Here is a 22470-nt window from a genome sequence, read left to right on the forward strand (position 1 = left end):
GTTGAGACTTAAAAGGGAGTTTAAAATATGCATGAGTAAGGAAAACAAATGGAGCCTCACTTTGCAGAGTGCCTTGAGATCTTTACAAGATTTTCTGGAGAGCTTTACAAGATCACTGCACACTTTGTCACCTGTACCTTCAAGACAGAGAAGGGTTCTGATTCTTAAACTACTGTAGCAAAAATAAATCAATGCTTTTGATAAATTAAAATGGTAGGAGCAACAGATGCCCCACACTTAATGCTCTAAACTCACTATAATTAATTAAAAAGCTCTAATGGAAAAACATCCTAAATCTCATGGCTGGTCAGAACACAACTCTGGTTTTGTTTTATCAAGAGCAGTAAATAAACTTGATATGGATAGACATAAAGGACATTCTGGAAGTGGCTGGTTGTGATAATTCTACCCAGGCAGCTGCTAAGGAGCACCACAGACTGGCTGCCCTCTCCTTTGCTGTCTCTTTTTCCCTGTGTTTTTATAAAATCAGGGGAATTGATTTTGCTTCGTGACGTTGGTTGACTTGGACCATAGAGCTGCACTTCCAAAGTCTGGATTCTGGGAGAGAACACTTTGAACATGCCTTACAAACTGCTTTGGCTATTTTCAGATTGACTATTGAACCACAGTGGAAGTCTATGTATTCAAGATATTTCGGGTGATTGTGTAACTGGAAAAAACTGCCCTGATTTTAAAGTATTTTTGGCCTACAAGTGGAAGTAAATAAGCAATTTTAGAGACTCACTGGAAAGTAATTGCTCCTGCAGGATGCAGGCTGTGCCAGGAGCTCTGGCAGATCCACTGAACCCTCACTATTAAGCTTCAAAAAACCCTATTTTCTGATGCAAAGGATCAAAACTGAGGATATATAATCTAAAAATGTAAGGAACTTGGAAAGAATGGATGTCTGTGAAGGGTGATGTCTAAACATACGAGCTGCATTAGGAGGCAGTGTAAGGGGAAAGTGCCCGGTGAAGTCTGGAGACTCCTTGGCTTGTCGTGGTGGGCAGCAGGAGCTGTGGTGGCACTCCTGGTGTGGGGATGGAGCTGCTGGTGACACAGAGACCCCCAGGGCCACCAGATGTGAGCCTGGGCTCATCAAGGACTCGGAGAGAAAGATGGCAATGGCACCAGGGAGAGCAGGAGCAAGAGCAGCACCTTGTTTTGGGTGACACTGAACCACTGGATTGCAACCCTTGGATTGAGAACAGTCTGTCCCTGCACTTCCATCCAGTGACTCATCAGTGAGTAGGAAAGAGTCATAAAAGCACCACTGTCAGCTAATGTGTCACTAAGGGAAGTGTTCTGCTGCTTTTTTTCCTAAACAAGACATTAACAAAGTGCTATTTTCCCCTGCTCACGCTGTAAACTGGCATTTCAAAGGCTGGGGTGACTTGCCTTTGCTGTTGCTTCACTTGCACCTCAAGGCTGTAATTGAATTCACCCAGGCTGGCTTGCAGTCTGTTCTGTCAGCTTCTCCATGGAAATCCCTGCTCTCATCTCCAGCAGCCCCAGAATTGATCTGAAAACCTCAAGGGGCCGTGGACAGCTCTAGTGAGGGACACGAGTAGCTCCGAAACAGAAAGAAAACTTTTTTACCTGCACAAAAAATTCAAGGTATGTGTATGACCAACTCCAGTTAAAGCTCCCCAAACAACCTGCCCAAAATGTGGAAGAAAAAAGTGCCAGGTTCATGTAGCTACCCCATGGACATAAATCTCATAAAGCTCATCTGGGTGGGTGTGCTTGACTGGTTTTTGCTTACAGCATCCCCCTCCAACGATGCCTGGCTCAGCTGTGCTCTGGGAAGGGTTGTTGTGATGGGATGTGATGCCAATACTGCGCTTTTTCCGTCTTGTCACTGCCTCTGGCTGTGTGGCAGCACCTCCTGAGCAAATGGGCTTGTGGCAGCAGAGGAGCAGCTTCATTTTTCATCCCAGGAGCTTCTGCAAATGGATAATCCTGCAGAACGTGAGTGCACACCTTCCAGGAGCCACTGGCACAGGGGTTTCGGTGGCAGGAGGGAAACCGGCAGCTCTGGGCGTGTAACAGCCTGTTGAGGGACAAGGTGCAGGCCCTGCATGGCTTTGCACTTGTCTGTTTGGCCTAGGGCACAGCTGAGTGCTCAACTCCTCCACAATTTCACATCAACCGAACAGGTCGTTGGAAACCACCGAAACTCAAACTCTACGAAAGCAATGGTGCCACAGCCCTGAGCTGCTGAGCAGCACCTGAGCTGGGCTGGGGCTCACAGGGTATCAATTACACTGACTGTTGGCAATGCTCTTTTTTCCCTTTGGAGCTGCTCTGGCCAGGGAAGATGCTCCTGGAGAAGGACAGGACAGCTCTGCGTGCCAGGCACTGAGACTTGGGGTTGTCCCCTCCTCCTGTTGGTGTTCTGAGAGCTCAAACAGCCTTTTTGACAGAAAAGCAATGTTTCAAACTTAGTGTTGTCTTTGAATCTGCAGCCTGAGCACAAGCAAACTCATTGCACCTCACCATTGGCATTGCCTGTGGCCCTGAGCTCTCAGCCTGTGGTGGGCAGGGTGGGGAGTGGAGCCCTGGCCCTACAGGAGAGAGACAAACCCAGCTGGATTAAACGTGAATGACAAGTGAGCTCTTTATGCGAGGACTGATTTTCTTGCTCACCCTGTGGTGCAGGGGAGGTTTTTGTGTGCTTGGGACCTCTCGATACCACAGCAGGAGCTGGTGCCAATGAAGTGACAGGAATCAGGGCAGGGGTGATGCAACAGCACCCCGAGCAGCCCTGTGTCACTGAGAGCTGCAAATCTGATGGATTCACTGCAGGAAACGAGGGAGAGACTCTCTGGCCCCTCTGACGGGGAATCACAGGCTTCTTCCAATTTTCTCTCTCCCTCCAAATGACTTTTGGATGCTGCACCAGTGCAGCTGGTAGAGACATGCTGTGAGGCAACCCCTACAGGCTGATTCTGAAATGTGGATTCTGAAATGTGCTGCTCAGTGAAGCAAGTTAGTAGTTGTCATTGCCTCAAAAAAGTCCAGAAATAATATCTCAGAGCCAAAGCAAAGCCTGCCAAGGAATGAATGCCCTTGGGTGGAGATTACTGATGCTGCATTTGTTATATTAGGCAGGAGAGATCAGACCATTCTTTAAAATAAGCTACAGTAAACAAGCTGGGTAGCTGAGCCCTTCAAACATTTCACTGCTGATGAGTTTTAACGTTAAGAGCTTCTATCGCACCAATCTTGATCGAGGGGAAGATAAATGTGCTGTTTTTCAGCATTTCACTACAAACATGGTGTTTGTGCCAACTGACACAATGATTAAATATGATCATCTCTTCTGAGAAATGAGGAGAACTGTAACCGCACCGAGCTCTCCGCCGCCGATTTGAGATAAAAAGAGTCAGATCATGTGTGGTTTCCTTCAGACCAAACTTGTGGTGGAGCGTTTGTGAATGATGCTGTCCAAAGTCAAAATAATCTGTTTTGCCCGAAGGTATTTTTTACAGAACGCTGCAAGAGTGTATTTTTTTCAAGGGAATAATAGAAAATGTTAATTTATCCTTTGCACCATGCCCAGTGGTGGCTCTTTGTTAGGGCAGAGGTTCAATGCTCCAGTGTGGGAATTATTATGTGCCCAATTGCTTTCATTCTAACAATGGCTAAAAAGGCAATAGCCTCCAAACAAACTGAATATATGGTGGGATTTTTTTTTTAAATAAAATCTAAATTCAGGCCATTTTCCCACCACTGTGCCTGTTTATGCTGAGTGGTGCCCCCAACACCCCTGGGGCAGGGGTTCAGCCCAGCTTCATGTAGCATGGAGGGGCTGTTACAGCAGCCCTGGCACTGACGGGTGCTGTTTCACACAGAAAATGAAAAGCAGCTGTTTCTCTCTTTTCAAGAGCATCAAAAAAACAAGAAGATGGTTCCCTCCCTATGTGGGCCAAAGGCTCCTTCAGCCCTTTCACTTTCAGCCACGCTGGTAGCACCAGTTCTCTGCCTTCCTCTGAGTGAGCAGGCTTTCCAATTTATTTCACTGCTGCTCTTTCAGGCCCGTGGGAATTAGCTACAACTGCCCTTCCCCTGCGGCAGACCAAGATAAAAGCAGCGGTGGAACCACCCAAAAAACCCAGAGAAGCAAAGAATCGCAGCCCCAGGCACCTCAGCAGCCCGAGGGTGCTGCCCACACGGTGCTCTGCAGCCTCTCCAAGCCCTGCAGAAGCTTGGTTTGCTCACTCTGGGGAGGATGCTCACCCTCCTCAGCCAAGGGCAGCTGTGCTCACGCCTCCACCACCACCAGCTCTGAACTGATGCCTTGAGAAGGCTGAGCTAGAACAGAGGTTAGACAGAGCTAAAGAATAAAGCAGGGATTTATTTAAATTATCTCCTCGATGGATCCACCTTGGGCAGTACAAGAGCCCAGCCAGGGCTACCCAAGGTCAACCAAAATGGTCACAAAATGAACCCAAGATGAACCAAAATGGTCACAAAATGAACCCAAGATGAACCAAAATGGTCACAAAATCAACCCAAGGTGAACCCAAATGGTTCAAAAATGAACCCAAGATGAACCAAAATGGTCTCAAAATGAACCCAAGATGAACCAAAATGGTCACAAAATCAACCCAAGATGAACCCAAAATGGCCACAAAATGAACCCAAGATGAACAAAAATGGTCACAAAATGAACTCAAGGTGAACCAAAATGGTCACAAAATGAACCCAAGATGAACCCAAATGGTCACAAAATGAACCCAAGGTGAACAAAAATGGTCACAAAATCTACCCAAGATGAACCCAAAATGGTCACAAACTGCACGATCTCTCATGGGGTCTTCTCACTTTAATCAGTTCTTCTCCGTTTGCATATTGAAGTTCATTCATTGTCCCATTCCAGCTTTAGCCCCTGCAGTCCCACCCTGCTTGTTTTTCTCTCTCCAGCCCACGGGGTTTGTGCTCCTGGGCTGAGATTTGGATCATTTGTCCTTGGTGCCCAGCTGGAGCAGGAATTGTTTTGTCTCCCTGCTCTGTGCACAGAGCTCACCATCCCATAAAATGAAGCCCAGATCCACCCACTAAAGCAGCACAGAATGTAAAAAATATAAAAGCTAAACCTGAGGCATCAGATACCTCACTGGTACCCCCAGGAAGCAGCAGCCCCTTTTGCCTGGCTCCACCAAGGCACAAACCTTTGCTTGGCACAGCTCAGTTGTGGCCCATTCCCAGGCTCCAGCAGGTGCATCCCAAGTCCTTTCAGCTCTGCTTTATGGGCTCTGTAGGACATGGGCTCAGGGCAGTGCCCTGCTGTCCAAATAACCTTCTGGAATATATCTGCCAGGAATAGGATCTTAGAGGAAATTCATTGTGAGTGACAATTGTGATTCATCATGACTGACCTGTTAATTGCTCCTGCGCACTGAGATGGTCCTGAACCCACAATGTGGCATTTAAACCTTTCCTCTGTTGATGGAGCTGTTCAATGGCTCTGGACCAAAAGCTGTTGCTGATGGGACATGGGGCACCATTAAATGCTGGCCACAAAGAGCAGGCTGAGAGCTGCACTGTGGATGCAGGGGAGAGCAGCTGTAACATTTATTTCTCTCTCACTCTGTGGCTGTGGGGAGAGGAGATGGTCAGGAGCCAGGAGATGTGAGGCCAACATCCCTCACACAAGCACCAAGCCAGCAGCTTCCATCCCACATGGCAAAGGACAGGGGAACCAATGGCCTGGAGGGGAAAGGGGAAAATAGCTGGGGCTCAAAATGAGGCAGCATTCACAGCTCTGGGTGTGGACAGAGGGCAGGGAGGAGAACATTTTTGGTGCCAGGCTGTTCCAAATCATCCTGGTACCAAAAAAGGATACCAGGATGATTTGGATGGCATCCAAATCCAAGCAGGATGGGACACAGCATGTGCCACTGCAGCAGGACAATTTTGGTGCCAGGTACAATGGGACACACCATGTGGCACTGTACTTTCCCACACACTGGCTTTCCCCTGCCCTCACAGGCAGCACTCTCACCCAGGATTCGTGCAGGAAACGTGGGTGAGAGGTTCCCCGAGAGCAGAAATGATCCTGCACCCAGCCCAGCCTCCCTCCCTGCTCTTGACTCAGCGTGTGGGGAGTCACAGCTGGGGATGTCCCACGGCACCTGCAGGAAACCTGCACTGACTGTGGAGGTGGCGGTGCTGCTGTGAGGGCAGCAGCTTTGATGAGCTCAGCAGGGGGAGAAGCCTCCAGGAAGGATTACGCTGATGTTTTGGAGGTGAGGAGCTCCCACAGCCCTTGAGAGCATCACCTGCAGCGTCCACGCCCAAGGGCAGGGCCTGTGGCAGCAGTTTTGGGGCTGCAATTTTTGCAAGAGTTGTTTTTTTTTTTTGGTGAAGGTTCCCTCCCGTCTTCACACAGAACTCCGAGCTCTCCCCTGCATCAACTCTATCAGCAAATCCTTGCACACAAACAAATTCTCTCCTGGAAACTCCTCTAGCTTGACTTTTCCTTAACTTCCAGCAACTTGCAGCTGTTGTTTCTTTTCTCTGCTGAATTCACGTTCTCACCCCAATAAAAAAAAAAAAAAAACCATCTTGTATTTGCTACAAAAAAAAATGTCACTTCATTAATCTGAACCCCTCTGGCTTTGCTGTCACAAAATCCTGCTTGGAAAAGAGAAAGCTGCTCCAGTGCTGCTGCCTCGGAGAGTTTGGGCACCCCAACACCTCAGCCAGGAAAACCAAAACGTTCCCTCCTTCCACCACCTCCACCAGCATGCTTCAAGAGTGAGCAAGAGGGAGGAAAAAAGCTCTTAGCTCCCCATCTCTGTCTGTGTCACCCCCCTAAAATAACGCCTGCCATCATCAGCCCCTGATATTTTGGGTATTTGACACAAGATGTGGGAGATAAGGTTGGGGATATAATTCTGCACTGCCACAGTGAGCTCCAAGGGCTGCAGCTCCTGGCTCTGGTTCTCTGGGAGATTTCAGGATGTTTTGGGGCAGGAATCAGTGAGGGCCAAATGAAGCTTCTGTGACCACTTAAGTGCTCACACTTCCAGTTTGTTTTTTTTTTGTTTTTTTTTTTTTTTTTTAGTGTGTACTACATAGAATAAAACTGAAAGAAAATCCTGACTTTTGTCGTTGTAGAAGCCAGTTTTAGTGGTAACAAAATGATCCTTTTGGCCACACTTACCAAAAATTTTTCTATATAAAGTATATCTTTGATTTCTGATGTCAAGAGACATTTAAGGAAAATTTTAATAAGAGTGGAAGTCAGAAAATCTGGATGTGGGAGCTCTCAAAGGGCAACATGCAACAGTGCATTAAAGGTTGTGTGGCACTGACTATTCTGAAGGATCAAAATCACTCTCGAGTTATCAGAATTTCTCATTATGCACTTTTTAGGAAAAATTTGGTCAATCCTCAGGCCGTGTGTTGTGTTGTAGTTTTTCCTTCTTGGTGGTTACAGCTACTTTTGATGAAAACAGTGACAACAGCTGTGGAAAAAGCCACTCCAGCTTTATCAAATGGGCCAAGTGAGGCTTGCTATAATCAACAAGTGGTGTCATTCCATACAGAATATTAATTGCAGTATTGGCCCCCGTCCAAAAGAGCTCTTTACAGCTCCATTGAAGCACTATTTGCTCTGATCTAACACTAGTTATAGATGTTATTGCACTTTTTTTGCCATTAACTGTGTGAGGCAGAAGGGCTGTTCTGTTCAACACATGGATCATGCAGAACGCTGCTCATTTCAGAGCCCAAATATAACATTTTATCATCCAGTGAATCTGAAATTTGCTTGGATAGAGCTCAATCTTGCACCATAGAAGTCTATGAGTATTTAATGAAAGCTAAACACGGCCTGCATTGATATGATTTATGGATTTGTTGTTTATATGCTAAAGGCTTCTTTACAAGGCTTATATCACCACATTAATTCCTTTAAACATGTCCATCTGCACTCAAATAATAAAAATACACATATGGACTGTAACGAAATACCATCCTGAACCACGCAGGGCAAGAAAATTCATGCTGCAACTATAGCAACTACTAAAATAGCAAAGCACACTGATTTCTGCCACGAACCTGTTCCTAATGTCCAAGAGACACTGTGTGCTGCAAGCTTTATATACCACTTCCCAAAATATCCGAGTCCTGATAGGATGAGAAAATACTGTCATGTTCTTGCACCAGGCCAATTACAAAGCTGCAGTTCCTGTGCTGGTAAAGATGTTTCCTGTTGATAACACAACAGGACAACACAGCACTTAGCTGCTAATGTTATCTGGCACCCTTGTGACCTCTTGGAAACTCGAACAATTGTAGAGTCCACCACACGCAGAAGCCTCTCTTCTTGTGCTTTTGTTTGAATAAATAAGCAAGCAAGAAAATAAACACTTGTCCTGCAGCTCGTTATTGGGCAGGGAGTAATTAGAGGTGGCTGAAACACAGAGGAGAGCCCAGCTCAAGGAGCAACAGGTTCCTACCTCTGATGCAGGGCAGTGCTTGACTGATAAGTCCTTTTCTAAACAAATACAGAGGCAAAGGTGGAATTCTGCACTAATAATAATTTTTTGTCCATTTAAAACGTGCTCCTTTTCAACTTTATAGGCTGCTTTTTTGTGTTTGAAGATGAAAAAGCAGATTTCGTTTGTTTATAATGTCAGCATTTCTGAACAATCCTCCTTCATTATCCTTTCCCTCAAGCTTTTCCCCTCAGCTTTTATACTGAAATTTCTTCAAACCCTCCCTGTCTGTGCAGTTTTGTCCCATTTCCTTGGCCAGACAGCAGCAGTGACAGGTACAGCTTGGAGCACCATTCCAGGAGTTTTAAGAAAATATAAAACCACACCTGAATTTGGGTGCTGTATTATCTCTCAATAAATGGCTGATTCTAACACACATTTGAGATCTCCCACACCCGCCATCCAATAGATATTTGCCACAGTTTATGTAAAACCCCCCTAAATCTTGATACTACAGGAAACCCAGTGCCCCTGCTTGCTTCTGAGCTTGGTGGGATAGTTGAATTCTTCCTTCTTTTCTGGGGAGAATCCAGCAGCTCCTCCTTAACTACTTAAAATGAAAAAAACCAGATCATGATTTGCCCTCTTTCTGATTTGGAGCAGCACCCAGCTCTCATCAGTGCAATCCAGTGTGCCCATGAAGAATCACTCTGCAAAGCCTTCCCTAAATCCATCAGGGATCTGTAACCCAGTGGCTTGAAGATCCATAAATAACAAATGGATGCATTTATCCTGTGTGCCTGATTTCCCTAGATATTCTTCTATCCCTCAAAATCTGGGGTGCGACCGCCATGCTGCCTCAGGGGGTCTAAGAAATTCTCAGATGAGGTGTAGGGCATTCCTTGAGAAGGATGGAAAAGGGCTTTTCCTAACTTAATAGAAAAAAAAAATCCTTTTAATAGAAAAAATATTTAAAGCTTTATCATAATATAATAAAGTATACTAAAAATATAAATATAATATATATAAATATAGAGGATATATAACTACATATAATAATAAATTATTATATGTATAATAAATTATAATTATGTATAATAATAAATTGTGTATAAATAATAACATATAAATATATTTAAATATAAAAATAAAAGGAATAAAATAAATATTTAATATAAACCCCATATATTGAATATTTGGGCTTCAGTTCAGTGTGGGGAGTGAGTCCTTTCAGTGGCCTTTTAAACACCCCACTGCTCTTCACCTACACCTGCCCAACTGGAATAGCAGAGGTAAAACAGTCAGCATTCTTCCCTGCTCCATTGTTATTCCTGCTGGAAAGAAGCAGAACTCCTTGCAGTGGTTTCCTTTGAGTGGTGCTTATTCACAGCAAGTCACAGTGGGAGTGGGTGGGAGGCAGAGTTCATTCATTTTTGTAGCATAACATAGAGCAGATTGTGTTTGGATTTCACTGGATATTTGTTGTTTTATGTTTCTTTGCTTTATATTGGAGAAGGGCCTGCAACAAAACTTTGATCCAAGGTACAAATCCACGGCCAAGATTTGAACTAAGCCTACAAAACTTTCTCCAGAACGGGCTGGAGCCCAGCATGCTGACTCTAGGAGCGTCTTGTTCCTCACGTTGCTGATCATTTGATTCAGGCCTGTTTCTGTTTATTTATTTGACCATCAGCCCACAAACAAACTTGGAGTCTCCGTGATCTAGCCCACAGTTTGTTGGGAGCAGCTCAGAGTGATTCCACCTACAGCAAAATGGAGTTTCATTGATGCAATGCTGCAGCTGTCAGGGCAGGACTTAAGAGCAGATGGACATGAAGAGATGCAGTGTGGAGGGGGAATGAGGAGAGAAGAGAAGAGAAGAGAAGAGAAGAGAAGAGAAGAGAAGAGAAGAGAAGAGAAGAGAAGAGAAGAGAAGAGAAGAGAAGAGAAGAGAAGAGAAGAGAAGAGAAGAGAAGAGAAGAGAAGAGAAGAGAAGAGAAGAGAAGAAGAGAAAGGTTTTAAGCTGGGCATAATTTCTGGTGTTAAACTCAAAATTATCCAAATCCTCTGGTTTAATGAGTTTGTCAACAATTGCAAAGCAGCAGAACAGCTGGAGTGGGAAAAGTGGATTTAGTCTTGCTTGGATGTTGCAGGGCTGTGGAAGGTCCCAGTTTCAGATGGCTGCACCAATTCTTGGGAACTTACTAGAACACATCCTGACAAAACAGCACTGCTTCATTTTCAGGAGAACAAATACAGACCCGAGTTTAGCTGTAACTCCTATCTCTAAAACAATCCCTACATCTTTCTCTTTGGGAGCTGGTGTGAAGGAACAGAGCCAGATGTGGGGCTGCCCAGAGCAGTGATGGCACTGCTGATCCTCACCTTGATCCCCACACAGCTCCCACACTGCCAAAGCCTGGGAGGTCACAGTCACAACACAGGAAATGTAAAAGGACCTCAAACCCATCTTGTTCTGTCCCCTGCCATGGGCAGGGACACCTTCCACTAGACCACTTTCTCCAAGCCCCATCAAACCTGGTCTTGACTATTCCCAGGGATGGGGCAGCCACAGATTCTCTGGGCAACCTGTGCCAGGGCCTCACCACCCTCAAAACCAATCTTTTTTTTTCCTAATACCCAATCTAAACCCTCTCTCTGTCAGTGTGATGCCATTCCCCCTTCTCCTGTCACTCCAGGCTCTTGTGAAGTCTCTTTCCACCTTTCTTGTGGGCTCCTGTCAGATACTGGGAGGTCACAGTTAGGTCACCCCAAAGATTTGGAATTGGGATTCTCCCACCCTTTCTCATCCCTCTGATCATCTTTGATGGCCTCCTCTGGACTTGTTTCAGCAGGTCTGTGTCCTCCCTGTGCTGGAGCTCCCAAAGACCCAAAATTTTCACTAATTTCCTAATGAGGAGTAGCTACACAAGGGAATCTCCTGCATCTGCCTGCAGTGAGCTGTAACTGTGCTTTAACAAATGCTGAGTCAAGACAACGTGCTGTAACTACAGGAGAAACAAGTTTTATCTGTGTGTAGGGAGGGCATGACTTAGAAATCACATTGAACGCCATGGAAAAAAAGTTTTACAATTGTTTGCTTACATTTTGACTTCTCCTGTAGGGTAAATAGCATAGTTGTATAGTTAATTACCGTGGCAATTAAGATTATTCATATTGTCCCTTAATTTTGCTCTCTCACGCTGTTTTCTGCAAGGCCATCAACCCTCACCATGCCAGGGCTGCTGAAATTACAAACAGCAGTGGGTGTCAACCACAGAGGGGAAAAAAAAGCTCTGAACATATTGCAACACTGCCTTTGGCACAAGATAAAGACAGAGGTGCCAAGGTTTAGCCTTTTTATTTTCACAGAATAAAGTCAGAAATAAACAGGTGCAATCTCCTAACCAGAGGCAAATCCACTCCAGATAAAGTCTCATGATCTCTCTTTTTGTGTAAGGATGTTTTATAGGCAAAACCAGCTCAGACTAGAATTGGGAAGCAAATATAAGCAGTCCAAAGAGCATTCCAGCAGAAAAAGCTGCCAGGAGAGAAGGAAGAGCAGGAAAATCTTAAAAACACATAACAGAAGACTCTTCAGCTGGAAGACCAAGGTGGAATGAAACTTTTCTGAGGGATTTTACTTGATTGGGACATAGGTTCTGTCTTAATTTATCAAGACAAAACCAGTTTTCTCTAGAGCAAATCAAGTGTGTGGGGGTGAAAAGGTCCTCTTATTTTTAATATTACATCCTATGGGAGCTTTCAGACCACGAGCTGAGGTTTAATTTGTGCCCTGGCAATGCCAGCACCAGGGTACAACCCCGAGTAGCTGCTCCTGTGGTCCTCCCTTCCCTGGCACCTGCACTTTGCACGAGTACCAGTATCAGCCACATGAGAAAAAAAAGCAAGAAATAAGAATGTTAAAACTATCCAGCTAAATGGCGAAGTTGCTCAACTCCAAAAAAAAAAAAAAAAACCAAAAAAAACAAAACAAAACAAAAAAAAAACCAAAAACAAAAACAGAAACAAAAAAAAACACTGCATAAGGCTAAAAAAATAATTTAATTACATGTTTTGGGTGGTTGTTAATGCACTCGGAGTCACTAAAATAGCCGTGGCTGCCGAAATCAAGGCTCGTTGGGTACAGAGCGCTCTCTCTCACGGCTCTTACTGGTTTGCACTGGGAGCAGCGGGCTCGGAATGCCATCTGCTGGCAGGGGCAGGGCACAAAGAGCGATGGCATTCGGCTCATTCAGCTCCACACACACACCAGCACTGGAAATTAAACTGCAGGACAGGGAGCGCCGCTGACGCACCTGGAGAGACAATTATCTAATCAAGGATAATTAAATGGTGCAAAGTGACAGGACTGTGTCTGGGGAGGGACAGGGAAGGTTTCTGCTTCATCTCCAGCCTGCTGCCAACACTGCTATGAAACCACAGCAGGCTGAAAACACAGATTAGGCACCTCAAACATGCAAATTGTCTTTTAAAAGTCTTTTGTATTAGGCACTTACCTATAACACGGTGGCAAACCGAGATATTTACATTTCACCACATTAAGCAGAGAACGAAGTTCAGTGAGATAAAGATTTAGCAGTCTAAGAACAAAACTTGTTCTTAGAAATAATTCCTCATAGGATCACAGGGTAGCTTGTGTTGGAAGAGATATTACAGCTCATTCTCCAATGGGACCTTCCACTGTCCCAGGCTGCTCCAGAAATTTCCAGGGAAGTTTCTTCTCAGTGTCCCACCCAAACCTGCCCTCCTTGTAGGAGATCAAGGGCTGGAATAACATCCCTTGGTTTTGTCTTTGTGCCCGTGCACCCACATTGTAACAACGAGTGAATGAAAAGGAGGAGGGGAATTTTGATTTCTGAGTACCAATTTTATGGTGCATGGGTGGATTTTGCTGAAAATAGAAAAGTGATTTTTTTTTTTAATCAGGAATATCAGCACTTCCCGCTTTTATAAAGTTCTGTTCCACTTTTCCAGGCCTCACATTGTAAGAGCTGAGCATACTCTGAGATCAGAGGCTACTACTTGGTGTAGATCAAACTGAAAAAGAATCAGGCAAAATACAACTGATTCAAAGAGGACTTTCTGCCTTTATTACCTTCTGGACAAGCATGGCTGATGCCCCATCATCAAAACAGTCAAACTGCAACAAAACAGGAGAAAACATGGTTCTGGTCCACAAGATCCAAACTCCAAGAGGAAAACAAAGATGGAGAGTCACATTTTACAGGCATAATTATCAGAGCAAACACTTGGAAAAAATAAAGTCAGCAGAAAGTGATTTGTCAACCAGTTACAGTTTTAATATAAAAAGGTTTAGTCCGGTCATAAGCTTAATTATTCAAATGAAAATGAGTAGTGGAACTGAAATCTTAAACAAGATGATTCTGTTTTAAACATCAAGCTTTTTGGGTGACAAACAGAGTCAGAATACACCTGTGCACACCCAGGGTTGCCAAAAACTGGGGGTGTGGTTGTTGCCAAACACCACCAGACATGAGATTTCCTGAGGCAAATCTTCTGTGATGTCACAGCAGCTGCAGCCTGGGGGGAGTTGAGCTGATTTTTGGCTGATTTACACACAGGTGTAGCTATGTACAGTCTACAAGGATTCAGTGAGGACAGTGACTGAAATACCTTCTCACTCTTTGTGGACACTCCTGGACTCTCCCAGCAGTGGAGAATTTTGCACATAGTGTATTGTCACATCACATCTGCAGACATAGATATTTAGATTTTGATGGTGTAAGTTTAGCACCTCTCAGGAGTACTAAGTTCAAGCTAAAGCAGCCTAAAAGTTGTGTAAAGAAAATACTGATAACCGTCACAATTTTCCTGAAAATAAAAACCTCACCAAAACCCAAAATAACTATGTACACCCATGCCAATTGTAGCTTCTGAGAAAAAAACAATGAAATGGCATGTAAAAAAAAATAATACCTTGAAGAATAACATTGCAAACTGTTATTCATTCTGCCAGGAAGATACAGTAATAGCTGTTTACAAACGGAAAGGACTGAGAAAGAAAACATCTCTCCTTAGGGCAAATGAAGTTAAAGAATTCTAGCAAACTATAGCAAAAAAGGGGAAGTATTTGCCCTAAATTAACACAAAAGGCAAGCTGGAAGAAAGATGGCAACTGGATTTTTGTCGGCCTCTTCTTATACAGTAACTTCCAGGAAGAGCTTGGAGTATATTACTATTAATTGGAAAAATAATCATAAACACCCAATCTTCCTACCAAATCACATTACCTCTAGAAGGGTTTTGGTATTTTAATACCTAATCTAAGGCTTTGTGCCTACATCTGACAATTGGGAACTTGTTTGATGAACAGGAATTTGAAAAAGCAAATACTGGTCAGTTGGCAGAGGGTTTGCAGGCCCTGGGGTGTCACAAGGTTGGAATTCTTTCACCTGCATTTTGCTGACTGGAGGCAGCAATCCTGCTCCCACAGGCATTTACTCCTGTTCTCAGTTAACTTAGTCTTTAACAAACCCCTATTTTTGTTTCCAAACCTTTCACTTGAAGCTGTTCTCTCAGATTAATTCCTTTGAAACCATGCAAAAAAAAATTAACGGTGTTTTTTGACTTCAGATAATTTCAACTCATGTTCTGCAATTTTTTTTTTTTAAGTTAACAGAGCTATGAATGAGTTAAGGCACCCAAATGCCCAGAAAAAAAATAATAAATACCTTGGGCTAAATACAATGAAGTGTTCAGCAGTCATTTAATTGCACAATCATCTCCCTAATTTGTAGCATAATGCTGCCAATGTCTTTAGGGATTCTAAAATACAAATACCAGAAATTCTGCAACTGTGACTGACAAGGCATCAACAAGACATTCCCAAGGTTCATTCTGGATTCCTGGCTCCTCAATGTAACTGCTACTCCTAATGTAATTAGCATTTAGCAGCAAGATCAGCATGTTCTAAGAATGAAATAAATATTCACACAATCAATACTAATGGTTCAAAAGCTCAAACACATTATTGAAATCAATAAATTTCCAATCTGTCTTCTGTCAATCCAAGATTGCAGAAACGAGACCCTTGGCAACAACATTCACAGCTCTCAGGACCACAGAAGTTTCTGCACATGAATTCTAGGCCTGAAGGTTTCTTGTCTGTGGTGCCTGTGAGGTGTTTTACTGTGTTCGGAGCTGGTAGTCTGTAAAGGGGAAAAAAACCAACAAAAATCCAATTTTAGTAATTTGTCTCATTCAAGGGAGTAAAGCAGAGCAGCAAGCTGGGATAAAGTGATAAAATATCTTCTTGTTTAATGTATATTAATAAAAGAAGATGTAAATATCAATAAAACACTAAAACCCTTCAAGTGAAAGAGGGAGGGGTTAGATGGGATATGAGGAATAAATTCTTCCTCGTATCTGCAATTCTGCCTCATAGCTGGGGCTGCCCCTGGATCCCTGGAAATGCCCAAGGCCAGGCTGGGCAGGGCTGGGGCACCTGGGACAGTGGAAGGTGACCCTGACATGGCAGGGCTGGAACAAGATGAGCTTTAAGGTCCCTTCCCACCCAAACCAGTCTGGGATTCAACAATTCTGTAAAATAAAAACCCCAACAAAAACAAACCCCACCGTTTTTGCTTGCTAAAAATCAAGTATTTTGTACTAGACAGTGTCTTATGCATTTTAAAGCTGGCAGAATGAGATGTGTGAGCACACTGCTAATGATGTGCTTGTTTTTAAATTTCCCAAATTCCAGCTCAATTAGAAACTACTTGAACAGCATTACCACTCTACCCCAGTAGGTCTTTTATTAATACAGTAAAAGGGATTAGAAAAGAAACAGTGTGGTTTTATTTACTGTGTATCTAAACTAGATAGGTCTATACTCAAAAACAGGAGTTTCATTTAGTAGGTGTATTCTGGAGAAACAAAATATCCCCTCCTCTCACCTCCATTCTGGGTGATGTACCTCACCCAGGGCAGAGCCTGGTAGCCACTCTTCTCAATTATCTTTAAGTAACGAACCTGCAAAAAAAGATCTGTAAGATATAAAGCCTCCCATGCTGACAAAGCAGCATTTAGCAAAAAAGAAAAGCAAAAAAACCCAACCATTTTATGGGTAAAAATTTGTCTTGTGGATAAAACTGAACAGGAATCATCAAGATGAGAAACACCTCGTGTGTTAGAGCCCAGCATGTGAATTTATCAGCATTTCTGTTTTCAAACACTGACCTGGATTCCTGAAGTGGTGAAATAGGGAATCTCAAACTTTACACTAATGGGAGGTTTTCCTTCCTTGTCTTCAGCTTCAACACTTGGAAGTCCAAAGTGAGCTCTCATCAGGTATTCTTTTCCACCCTATCCAAAAGAGACAATTGTTTATTTTCTTGAAACAGAAAAAATAATAAAAACTTGCCATGATAGAAGTAGTTTTCTTAATGTCAAACTGCTGAACTCCACTATTCATTCCAGCTCTTCTCCAGGGCTTCAAAGTGACATGTATTTTTATTTTTAAAATCTTTTGGAAAAAAAGAAGCAGATCCAGCCTGAGGCATAATTCATTTTCTTCCAGCCTTATACTCAAAAATTCAGATTAAATAGTGACACACAGCTGCACTATCACACCATTAGCAGTGGACAGAGCTCATGCTCATGGAACCACCCAAGAAGCAGAGCCTGACAAAACTCAAACAGCTGCTGCTAAAGCCAGGCCAAGGATTACACCACCCAGAGACATCACTCAAAAATCTGCTCTCTGCCTGGGTTCTGAAAAAATATCCAAGTGAAACAAATATAAACAACATCTATTAGCAAATTCCAATCTTTCATCCATGAAAAAAGAGGAAGAGTCCACTGCTACTTGTCTGATACCAACAGGATTTGCTTTAAGCAGAGTTTAAATGTGAATGGACTATCAGTGTTAAGTAATTATTACACTCTTTGGTGGTAAGAGTAAAAAATAACACTTACTGGGAAAGATTTAATGGACCAGACAATTTCACTGTTCTCTGGAACCCATTTGACACTTCCAACAGTGGTTTTAAACTTTGGCGAGTCTGCATCATTTGGAACTGGGATGTGAATCTCCACATTGTTGGCAGTTGATCTACGCTTAAATTGACTTTTTGCCTAAAACAATCAAGCAGAAAAGCAGAGTTTAAGTATTTCCATGATGCTGGTGAGCTCAGAGAGCTGTGAGACACACAGCTCCCCTCCACCCCAACCCATATGCTGACAACCAGAACTGGAACCGAGATCATAACTGACAAATGAAGTCTTCAAAGGTGTCTAAGTCCCACAGAAATGCTGAATACTCGTACAAAAATGTACAATCTTTGACAACAAACAAAAGAAGACTAAAATTAGCCATAATTATTTAATGTCTGACCTTGATCATGTACTCGATGCGGCTGTGGGAATGTTTCTCAATCACAGATTCAATCCAGATCAGGGGCTTTACCTGGTGGTGGAAAAACACAGCACAGCTCTGAGTTTTACTCTGACAGAGGCACCAAAATGTTGCTTTCCCTTAAAGCTACACTCAGTATGTGAGCCACAGAGAAAATGCAGCCTGGGGTATTCAAAATGACAGAACCGTGGTTTTTTAGGAAATAATTATACACATGAGCAAGCACTGATACATCAATGAGCAAATGTACAAGAATTATAGGCTTAAAAATGTATGTCTCAGATTAATCCCTAATAACAAACAATTGCATCAGAAAATATTTTATAGTTTTACACACTGGGGACTGAACTATTTCTTTGCTATAGACCTTCTCTAGACTGAATTTTTTGACTTTTCTTTATCACCATGGCTGGCATACTCCAATAAAATTAAGTGACATAAATACTGTTGTTCACAAGCACAATTAATTGTTACACTGCCATTATGTAGTTAGATTAAAAACAATAGTATCTCAAAAACAGTTTCAACAGCAGTTGAAAATACAGAGATTTATTGCTAAGTGAAATCTAAACTTCCTTCTTCCTCCAGAAGGAGTGAGCACCAAGTTTTGCTATTCACAGATGACTCTGAATCCCATGGTTTAGGAGAAAACAAAAAGAAGGGAAAGCTGTTGTGGCTACAATCTAAACCATTCTCATTTCAAAAGGCAGAGATGCAGACTCACGTGGGTGTTGAGGCGATAGGACATGAGCTCAAACTCTCCGTCGGGGGGGATGAAGGAGATTGTCCGGTCGTTCTCAAAGCGAGAGAGACGAACGCACTGGTGGAACTTCACATCTTCCAGTTCTACTGATTTACTCTTCCCACCTAGCAGAAAACATCAGGTCACACAAACCATGGCTCAAATCTCAGCAGAGCACAGCTGCTGCCTGCTGACATTCCTTCCTTTTAGCCAATTTCTAGGATCAGGGTGTCGCAGACATTTCTCCACAGAAATCCTTTCTTTCAGATTTCTGCATCTTCGGGAGGCCAGAGGCCCCCGAAGAGAAGGTAAACAATTATTATCAGCTGCTGGGGAATGCAACAGGAACACCTTGATTGGCTCATTTTCTATGTTTATAATTAAGGGCCAATCACCAGTGCAAGCCAGGGGACTGAGTCCTTGGCCACAGCTTTGTTGTGGATTCTTTCTATCTCTTCCTAGCTAGTCTAGCTGCTCTGCAAAATCTCTCTCTATATTCTATTAGTATAGTAATAATGTATTATATATAATATATTAATAAATCAAGCCTTCTGATTCAAGAAACAAGATTCACCGTCACTCTCTCACCAGCAGCGACCCACTCAGGTCGCTGTAATATCAGGGCAGCGACTGTCCCCCTGTGCTGGGCACTGCTGAGGTTCCTCAAACCCTGTGATCAGTTCTGGACCCCTCACAACCAGGACAGGATTGAGGCTGGAGTGTGTCCAGAAAAGGAAACTGAGCTGGGGAGCAGCTGAGGGAGCTGTGGGGGACTCAGCCTGGAGCAAAGCAGGTTCAAGGGGAGACTTCTCACTCTCCATGACTCCCTGACAGGAGGATGGAGCCAGGTGGGGTCAGGCTCTGCTCCCAGGCAACTCAGGACAGCACAAGAGGAAATGGCCTCAAGCTGTGCCACTGGAGGTTTAGGTTATATTTTGGGAAAATTTTTTCACTGAAACGATGGCCATGCATTGGCACAGGCTGCCTAGGGCACTGGTGGGGTCACCAGCCCTGGAAGCGCTCAAATCCCTGTGGATGTGGCACCTGGGGACATGGCTTAGTGTGCTGAACACTAACAGTGGTGCTGCTCAGCAGTTGGACTTTGTGATTTTAGAGGGCTTTTCCAATCTCCATGATTCTGTGATCCCAAACCTCAAGACTCCAGATAGCATCTGTGATGATTGTGATGATAACACTCACGGCCTGTGTTATCAAAGAGAACTTTGTCATTCAGCCCAAGGCGCAGCTCTGGCATTCCTGACAGGAAAACTCTCATTTTAATGGATCCAACTATCTCACTCCGCAGCACATTCCCGTTGGCACTGACCTGAACAAAGATGAACAGAAGGTAAGACATCTCTGATGGGGGACCTTGTGACATCCAGAAACACTCCCACCCCATCCCCATGCCCTGGGATTTCTTGGATGTGTTTCTTATGAGGAATAAATCCAGTAGAGTGAATTAAATCAGGGACATGAAGCAGCACAGGCAGAAGATCAAAGGACATATCCAAAAATCAGCAATACACACAATTAAAGCATTATTTGTACTGGATTTCCTTGGGGGAAATTAATAGTTCCATTGCTTTGAGTGTCACAGCACACCCTCCACAGTCACACTTTCTATTGCAGGTTTTTGTACAAAATGCCATTTTTAACACTTCCTACTACAATTCTCACACAAAGTTAAACTACAAGGTACCCACCAAAAGGTTAACTGACTCTATGACATCCAGGAACACCTCATTTTTCCTGTATTTTATCCCTTCTGATCTCCATGAAACAGCGTTTGTAACAGTGGCAGGCGGGCGTGGGGCTCCAGTTTCAAGTTTGTGGCCTTCCTGAGTGATGTACCTTCACAACCAGAGAATTGACATGGACAAAGAAAAGAAAATTAGTATTTTTGATCATTAGAACACATTGAAACATTTGTTTGCCTATGAAAAAAGGGTCAAAACACTCCTTTGTTACTGTTGAGTGATACTTACTCTTGTAAAATTTTACTATCAGTGGTTTGGGGATAACCAAAATCCATAAGCTCATCTAACAACTCATAAATAATAACAAAATTATCCCTAATGCTCTCTTCTTCCAACTCCTTGAAATATTCAGAAAAAACCTGAAATGCAACAAGAGGAGGGAGAGGGAGAAGAAGGACATTAAATGAGGCAGCACAGCACATGCAGAAGGAATTCCTGCATCTAAAATAATAATCTTGTAAAGTTCCAACCCCAACCCCATACTTTCCAAACAGAAGAAACTATTATGAAAAGTATTTATTCTGGAGAAAATATTTTTCTCAACAGGTACAGATGAACCAAATACAGATCCTGTGTTTGGATCATGCACCGATTCACAACCTCCTCCAGGTGCTCAGCTCTTGTGTAACTATTACAGCACCTGCCCCATCCTCTGCCTACACAGCTACAAAATATCAGTGCCCTTATCAGGTAGTTCTACAAAACAATCAAATATAAAATAAAAATGCTATTATTGAAGTTCTTAAAAAATGTGAAAGCTCTATGCATTTCTATCTAGACAGAACACAAAGGTTACTTTTGAAATATACTCACCTGAACTACTTTATATAAAAATGAAAACACCAGTGATACACAAGCATTTTTCTTAGAAGTTGCAACAACTGATGAAGGATGTTCAGGAATGTGCATTTCAAAAAAAGTTGACTAAGTTCATTTTAAAAAACCTAATTTTAGGCAAATAGAGTTGCCTAGAGGAATTATGCATTAACTACTTAACAGTAGATATGATCTAAGGAGATATGAAGATAAACATTTAGGAAGTCACTAATTAGAGTAAAATTAAAACACTTTTCCAGACCTTTTCCTGCTGTATGTAAAGCACAAAAAGCCCTTATTCAATATAACCAACTTTACTGAATATAGGCTTTTTGTACCACTTCACCCATTCTCCAACTTGCATTTTGACATTAAAAAACCCAAATTAGCAGCCTCTGGCATGGTCAGCACATGTGCAGCACAAAGGATACGATACAGGTTGTTGTGTTTAATCCACATGAAACGAACTCCCCCATGTGCTAGGATAGGAGAAAGCGTCCCCTCTTCTTCCTTTTCCATAAGGATTGGCATAAAATGTTCCACCTCTGACATGTCCACATCTCCACGGTAATTCCGACAGATCAGAACCTATACAGAAAGCAACCAAATCCCTTTTTCTCTTCCATAAGGACGTTCTCATGCAAGACACACAAATGCTTGAAAGGCCCCTGTAAAATCATCCAGCTTCCCTCGAGCCTCTCTGCATTTACACAATGCTGAAATGCTCTGCCGATTAGAACGAATACCAACATTTAAGTGCAAAGTCATGTTTTCCAGACTTATCCTTCCCCTATTCCTGTTCGCACTCTCACAACGATTTTAGGATACGAAAACAAACTCCTCTGAGGCAAAGCAGCCACAACAGCGGCAGAGATGAATTACCGGGGATGCCGCCTCACCTCGCCCCACCGGCGAAGGGCTACAGGCCACACTGCCCTGTGCCCGCCCAGGGGAAGCGGAACCCCCGCAGTCCCCGCAGCCCTCCCGGGGCAGCGGAACCCCCGCTCGGCTCCGGGCCTCCGGCTCCGGGCCTCACCTTCCCCTTCAGGTCCAGCACATAGACGGCGCTGGCCGACATCGCCCCGGCCGGGCCGCGTCCCGCCCGCCTTCCGCTTCCCCTTCCGCGGGAAGTGACGGCACGGCCGCGCCCGGCTGCGCGCAGCGATCCGCGCCGTGCGGCGGAAGGACACCGCGAGAGAGCTGCCTCGTTATGTAGTCCCCGCGGGCTTTCCCCCGGGAATGTCCCGGTAGCGCTGGCACGGCCCCGGGGCTGTCCCGGTAGCGCTGACACGGCCCCGG

The 22470-nt window shown here is 43.7% G+C and overlaps 1 protein-coding gene across 1 annotated transcript; it reads right to left on the minus strand.

Moving 5' to 3' along the window:
* Nucleotides 1-13544: 13544 nt before the first annotated feature.
* On the minus strand, nucleotides 13545-22283 carry AP1M1 (adaptor related protein complex 1 subunit mu 1). The gene is made up of 12 exons (XM_059489622.1): nucleotides 22208-22283; nucleotides 21603-21759; nucleotides 21169-21236; nucleotides 20584-20714; nucleotides 20302-20449; nucleotides 19796-19922; nucleotides 18578-18720; nucleotides 17833-17904; nucleotides 17415-17573; nucleotides 16677-16802; nucleotides 16394-16469; nucleotides 13545-15646 (listed from the first exon to the last, which is right to left on the minus strand). Exons 1-12 carry the CDS (start codon nucleotides 22247-22249, stop codon nucleotides 15624-15626), a joined length of 1272 nt encoding a protein of 423 aa, XP_059345605.1. The 5' UTR covers nucleotides 22250-22283; the 3' UTR covers nucleotides 13545-15623.
* Nucleotides 22284-22470: the final 187 nt, after the last annotated feature.

The sequence above is a fragment of the Ammospiza nelsoni genome, chromosome 27 (assembly GCF_027579445.1).
Source record: "Ammospiza nelsoni isolate bAmmNel1 chromosome 27, bAmmNel1.pri, whole genome shotgun sequence".
NCBI classification, from domain to species: domain Eukaryota; kingdom Metazoa; phylum Chordata; class Aves; order Passeriformes; family Passerellidae; genus Ammospiza; species Ammospiza nelsoni.